Below are 6,666 nucleotides of genomic sequence, written 5' to 3' on the forward strand. Positions count from 1 at the left end.
ACTCACCGTGTGACGCCCGTTGCGCCGGTGGGAAAAGTCTGCGTTCCTTTAGCATGTCTCGGGAGACACAGCCGCTATTCGGCCCCGAATTGATGCAGCCGTCTGCTTCCCTAATGTGCTGCCGTTTCTTCTTCCCATTAGTGACACGAGATCCGTTCCTGCCCTTCCGATTCCGCTTCCGTTCGTACCATGCCTACTCTCCGCACGCGGCTGAAGGCCTCTGTAGCCCAGTCATGCATCTCTCGCCCTACGGCGACTTGTCGTTTTTTTATTGAGTAGGGTTTTGTACCTAAGTAAGAAGTGCCGCGGCCACTCGGCGATGCTCATAGTCTTAGACGATTCGAGTTCGCGCTTGTAGCATCACTTGGGAGCGAGCTGGATCTTCTGAGGCTCGCCGCTCGTTTCTGTACTACCGGTCCTCGCTTCTTTTTCGGCTACAGGAAGGACAGTGTTCCCTTCTTCTAGTGCAGCGGCGGAAGTTTGTGGAGACAAGAGAAAGCCGAAGTCGCGAACAGGTAGCTCCCTGAGGTTTTTTGACTCCTGCATGCTACTTCGCTCGCTTCAAGATAGACGCGCTGGGGTGGTGGAACTCCCCGTCTCTCCTCCAGATTTTTTTGCTTTCCGTCGAGTTTGCAACTGACACAGTCTAGGAGAAACTGCCTGCTTGAAGGCCTGGACCCTTCTTGAGGCGGAACTGTAGGTTGGCGTCGGCGGGGGACGCACTCCCTGTTTCCGTCTTTTTGGGCCAAGATCCCGTACTCTTTTGACTGGGCCTCCTGTACGGCCGTTGATGTGCAATTGCAAGGGTGGACAATTTCCCCCAGCGCGTGTGCGCGGAGCGGACTGACGGCTGCCGCTCTGCACAAGAGACGCATGATGCGTATTGCCCGTCGCCCTCACACGGAACGCCCGAGTGACTCCTCTGCGTTCACGTGCCCTCACGGTCGTGGGGCTGTTACGAGCCCCGCCGGACTTCTGGGCGTGTGCGTAACTGATCCTCTACCTTCACGGCGTCTTAGCCGCATTGTCGTCTCGAGGTGTTTCTGCGGCCCGAAACTGGGTGCCATCGCCATACAGGCGGATGTCCGGGACAGGATGACACTAGGGTACTGACCCTTCGTGTTCGTCTGGCTGCTGCCGTGTGTGCGAGGCCCCGTCGAATTTTGGTCTTCTCCGAGCTTATGTGTAGAGCGAAGCTCCGGGACATACGAGACCCTCTTTCTTCCGTGCCTCAGCAACTGTCCTCTCCGAACGTTTAACGTTGGCTGTCTCTCAGCTTAGTGAAGTGTGTTTGACACCCTGTACCCTGGTAGGGTGGTGTGCCGAGTACGCTTCTCCAAGGCTCTGTCAAGCAGCTTCGCCGCCTTTCACAGGAGGCAAAGGCACGCGAGGTCTCGTGTGTCTTTCACTCTTCTCAAGGCACGATTCGTCGTCTGCTCGCGACTCCAAGAGGGGTGAGGCGCATGTACAGCCTTCGTCCTCCTGGGCGTTCCTGTATTCCTTACGTTCGGGCAGTTCAGAGGCAGTATATTTTCTATCGATACCCCAGCTGTGCACCATCGGCGGGGGACGTGTCGTCCCCCCGCCCTGTGCGGCCTGCCTCATTGCACCGCGCAAGGCACTTGGCGATACCCTTTGCATTCCAGGGAGTGCGCTGTGGCGTCAGCATTCCGCCATCTGAGCGGAGAGACCACGCATGAAAACACGGTTTTCGTCTCCTGGAGGTCGTGATGTGAGCAGCCTTGAGACGACGAGCTGGCGTGTCACCTCTTTCGTCACTCCACTGAAATCGTATCTTTTTGAGGGATGAACCAAACTGCTCCGGATAGTAATGATCACAACGAGCCAAACAAAGGCTGTGCAACTCGCGGCGTCGAGGTCTCCGAACTGCACCTCGCATTGATACTCCGAATACTACGCAAGGAGTAAACTCGACGGTTGCGTCCTAGGCGAGTCCTGCTTGGCATGTAACAAGCCGCGGCGTTCAGGGCTTTCCCAAGGCGATGAGACAACCGGCCAACAACATGCCGCGGGGACACAGGCAAGGCAGTGATGGTGAGCCCGCGAGCTGCTCCTCGCGTTCCGCGGCCCCGGGGCGAGACAGCGAAGGAGACATGTCGGACGGCGTCTCTGTGAATAACAGGAGCAGCATTGCAAAGCGGCCAGAGAAGTATGCGGGTCAAGACGAAACAGCGGCACATGGAGACACGGGACATCAGTTCAGAGACAACGGCAAGGAGAAAAGTTGCTCGCAAGAAAGAGAAAAGGAACTCGACTCTGGAGTGATAGGAGAGGCGAGCAGTCCACCAAAACCAGATCTTTCCAGCCCAGAAACGTCGTCGGGAAGCCAGGAGCACGGCGTGTACTCGGGGGAGGTTTCCGATGACGATGAAGGACAAGACGAGGAAGATGTTCTTGCTGCGTTCGTACGACGTATGGGCGGGAGCCGGATTATCAGGAGGATTCTCATTGCGAATAACGGCAATGCAGCTGTTCGCGTAGGTGCTGACGTCATAGGGCAGGACTTCCACGGCGGGATGACATCTCCCGTCTCCGTGCCTACCGACCCGTGGGGAGTCAGTTTGTTTTGTCACAGATGCGGATACAGCTACGAACTGCAACGGCTGCGCTTCTGTACGGGACTAGCCTACTTTATGTGTTCCTATACCTGTTCGTCACGTAGAAGGACGGCTTTCACCCGGAGAGCGTCGCTGGATCCTCGTGAGGCTGTTTAGCGTCCATCCTGCTTCTTTCGGAAAGACGAATTGTCTCCTACGTTTCGGACCGGTGTCTGTCTGTCCCCTTCCCGTCCGGTACTCGTGCTTGTTTTGACGTCCGAAACGGCGGAGTGTTGATGTGGCTTCGCGCAGAATACGTTGTAGATCACCGCACCGGCGTTTGCATGACGTTGCACGTCATCTCGTCAGAGACCTAGAGCGGTGCCTGTTCCTTACACACTTTGGGGCGTCTGGGCTGACGTACATAAACCGGCAGGTCTTCCCGTTCTGATTTGAACGCCAAGAGGATCATCTGTCGGCTTCTGAGGGCTACTGAAGCCGTAGACTGCAGCGACATGACACTGGCTGAACTTTCTGAACTTGGAGTTGGCGTCACCCGCGGCACCACCGGGTTTCAGGCGGGGACATTCTTGTTGCTCTGTATCGTATTCTGTCGGGTTGTTACATAACCTCGTCCCCGTGAGTTCTAGGGACCCTTTTTTTACCACTTACTTTCTCGGCGAACCATATGCAACCCGCGGCTCCACCGTGTCTGCTGATGAATGAACTCAAGAATGCACAGCGCTGTGTGAAGTAGCGTGATGATGATGAGGCGTATTCGTGCTCGCGTCCCTACCTTCTTCTTTCACGACCCCGTGCGTTGGCTCTACCTTCAGTGCATACGCAGCATGCGGCACTGGGCGTACGAGGCACTGGGAGATAGCAAGATCTTGGAGTTCGTTGTGATGGCCACAGCAGACGATATTGATGCGAATGCGGAGTTCATTGCCGAGGCGGACTTCTATGTGGAAGTGCCTCCTGGGCCGAATTCAAACAACTATGCCAACCTGCACCTTATCGTCCAGGTAGGACCGGTTTCCACGTTTGGTGGGGCCTCCTCAGACATTGGAAGTTTCGTGGAGCCGCCTCCCCGGGTCGTGCTGGGAGTCTGGCCGCTTCCGCGGTGTTCTTGATGCAGTTTCAGTTAATTCCTGTCTTCTTTCCAGTTCTTCTTTACAGCAGGTTTTGTATTTGGGTCTGGTTGAGTGGGCAAGCTTCTGCCTTTTTCCCCGCTAAAGATGGGATCTGAGTCGGGATCCTTATGTGCACGAGAAAACTATCCTGTCCCGCAGAGGACCTATCATATGCACAAGCGTGTTTCCCTTTCAGCTCTCCATCTGCTTCTTGCATTCTTTACTATTCGGCTGGCTCTCTGCATCCCCTAGCTGCGCATTCCCGGTTGGTTGCTTGTCTGTCACGTTCATATCCTCGAACCGTATAGTAATCTGTGTGGCTCCTGCTAGGAAAGAACTTTTTGCTCGGAGACTGGACACACGCCGCTTCGGTATCCACAGTGGAGCTGTCTCGTTTTGTCCTTTGTCTTTTTTTTCCGACGACCTGCCTTCAGACTGCGGAAACGTATGAATGTGACGCTGTCTGGCCGGGTTGGGGTCATGCCTCGGAGAATCACAGACTCCCTGCCATCTTGAAAACTCTGAAACGCAGAATTACCTGGATCGGGCCCTCACCAGAGGCCATGCTTGCACTCGGAGATAAGATAGGGTCGTCAATCATTGCACAGTCTGTTGACGTGCCGTGCGTTCCTTGGTCGGGTACGCCCCCATCGCGAACTGAGAGAAGGACATACATGGCGTTGTGTGGTGCTGCGCCACAGCATTCATGCATACTCACATATGAGACCGTCTAGGCGTCCTTATAAAAATTCATATACGTGTGTACACGACTGTGTGAGCGTCGTGCCCCGGCCTTCTCACCTTTACTGATTAGCCGTGAGATGCTAAGAGGGTACCTGCGTGGTTTTTCGGTTGTTAGTCGCAGACACCGGTTGAGCGGAAAGAGTAGCTGTAGCCTTGCGGCTGGTGTTATGCGTGTGGTGTGGACTCTGCCTTTACTCAACGTGTAGTTCTCCTTTCTTCTTTGCTTCCGTGTTTTCCTGTTTTTCTTTTCCTACTGACCGCAGGAATGGATGTCACTGTGGACCTGGCTACCGTCGATCCTGCGAAGGGTCTTTCCCCGGAAACACTAGATCTTGCTTGCGTCCAGAGCGCAAAAGACGTGAGCCAACTTACTCGTTTATCGCGGGAGTGCTTGTACTCACAACGGACAGAAGTTTGGAGATAAGCTGGAGGGTGACTTCGGACACGGGGAATTCTGTCTACAAGAGTGGCGACGAGCGCGCCGGCTGCCGGTCTAAACAGATACGGTTGTTTCTTCGCCCAGAGCCCTGTCTCATTTTCTCCCGTGCCGGTGTTCGTTGCTGTCGCATTGCTGTCAGTTTTCTTCCGGCTCGCAGTCGCTTGCGGTACAGTCATGCCGTTGAATACGGATCTCCTGATTGGATCCGCGTTGTTTTCTCTGTACAAGGTTGTGAATTCTCGTGGATGGCCTAGTGGTCTTTTTTCTAACCTGAGTTGGCTTGGGAAGAAACTACGACAAAAAGGCCAGATCAGAGCGGCTTCAGTTGGAAAGGTAGTCAGACAAGTAGGGCGTCGCCGAGCCGCCCTCATGAAGGCACTCTCCCGAACCAGGCACAGGCTGTGGAGAAGCATTTTCGTTTGAATATTGCGCTGCCGTGGCAGGCTCCCTTCACGGCTGGCAACCGCGGTCTTGTCGCCCCAGTGGTAAATGGGCCGTGTTCCGGCTAGTGTTGACAGTCTGCCCCGGAAGTTTTGGTCCATGTCCTTGCCGTGTCGTTGTGAGTCTGGTGATTGTTCGTCCGGATTCTGTAGGTCCTCGACTGCTGCGAGAGAATTGGGTATCCCGTCATGATAAAAGCCAGTGAGGGAGGAGGAGGCAAAGGCATTCGCCGGGTCATGTCTGCGGAGGAGGTCCCAGATGCCTATCGACAGGTGGTCAATGAGGTTAAAGGTTCCCCCGTGTTCGTCATGCGCATGGTGTCTGAGTGCAGGTACACCTCTATTCTCCCGCTGTCGCCCTTCGTTGATTTTTCCTCAGTGCTGCTAAACGATTTTGCTGAAGTCGTCCGCACCTTCATATTCCCTAGACTCGACTGTGTACTCGTGTTTCCTTGTCCCCTAGTCATGACCCACTCGGCATAGCAGGCCACGCAACGCCTTGTAGGGGTGTACTAGTCTGTTTCATTCCGGCTGCGCCGCTGCTTTCCACAGGCAGTTCCGACTAGGGGCTGTCGCAGTAGGCCACCGCCTTCTTGCTCCCGTCTACTGTTTTGAAGAATGTTAGAGTGGAGAGGGCGTTCCGATCAGGCTCGCGTGTACCTCTGGCTTGGCGCCGTCACATTGGGAGGTTGTCTTCTCGTCGTTGGATCGATTGGCGGCCCGAGTATCGCACGTCCATCCTCACAAATTCATACTGCCGCTGATCCGTCTTCTGCTTTTTTTACCATCGGCGTGCTTGCCAGGATGTTTGTGGACGCAGTCAGTTCTCAGCGTGCATATGAGGCTTTCAGCGTTGTATGGCTCCCCTCTCAGAGCACTGTACTTCTGTGTCTTTTTTTTTTTGTCTAGGGGCCCAGCCATTTTGCAGTGGTCCACGCTTGTCTTTGCAGACGGAGCCAAGAGGCGGGTAAACGGTCGTTTTAGCCGCTACCTTGATGTCAACCGCCGTGCACGGGTTCGCCGCGACGCGTATCATTTTGCATCGTATAGGTTCGCTACCGGTGTAGAGCTGAAAGGCTCTTTTGAACTGATTTGTCTGTTCCCGGTGTGATTTTCCCGGTAGGCACCTGGAGGTTCAGTTACTTGCAGACTGCACCGGGAGGTGTGTTTCCCTCGGAAGTCGCGATTGTTCAATTCAACGTCGATGCCAGAAAATCATCGAGGAGGGACCTGTCGTCGCTGCTCCTCCTGAGGTTGTTAGGAAAATGGAAGATGCTGCCTGCCGCATGGCCACAGCTGTAAGAGAACCACGCTCCTTGCCAGGCGGTCCCTGCAGTTGTGCAAGTAGGTAT

General features: G+C 54.9%; 1 protein-coding gene across 1 annotated transcript in view; it reads left to right on the forward strand.

Moving 5' to 3' along the window:
- Positions 1 to 84: 84 nt before the first annotated feature.
- CSUI_000669 (acetyl-coa carboxylase acc2) overlaps positions 85 to 6,666 on the forward strand; it is a gene marked incomplete at its 3' end in the record, with an annotated part of 34,840 nt that continues 28,258 nt past the window's right edge. Inside the window, exons 1-6 of the mRNA XM_068060900.1 lie at positions 85 to 2,498; positions 3,395 to 3,583; positions 4,126 to 4,330; positions 4,699 to 4,793; positions 5,468 to 5,646; positions 6,438 to 6,612. Of these exons, the coding sequence (XP_067927119.1) occupies positions 2,004 to 2,498; positions 3,395 to 3,583; positions 4,126 to 4,330; positions 4,699 to 4,793; positions 5,468 to 5,646; positions 6,438 to 6,612 (1,338 nt within the window). The remainder of the gene's footprint in view (positions 2,499 to 3,394; positions 3,584 to 4,125; positions 4,331 to 4,698; positions 4,794 to 5,467; positions 5,647 to 6,437; positions 6,613 to 6,666) is intronic.

This window comes from Cystoisospora suis (assembly GCF_002600585.1).
Source record: "Cystoisospora suis strain Wien I chromosome Unknown contig_262, whole genome shotgun sequence".
In the NCBI taxonomy this organism is placed as follows: domain Eukaryota; phylum Apicomplexa; class Conoidasida; order Eucoccidiorida; family Sarcocystidae; genus Cystoisospora; species Cystoisospora suis.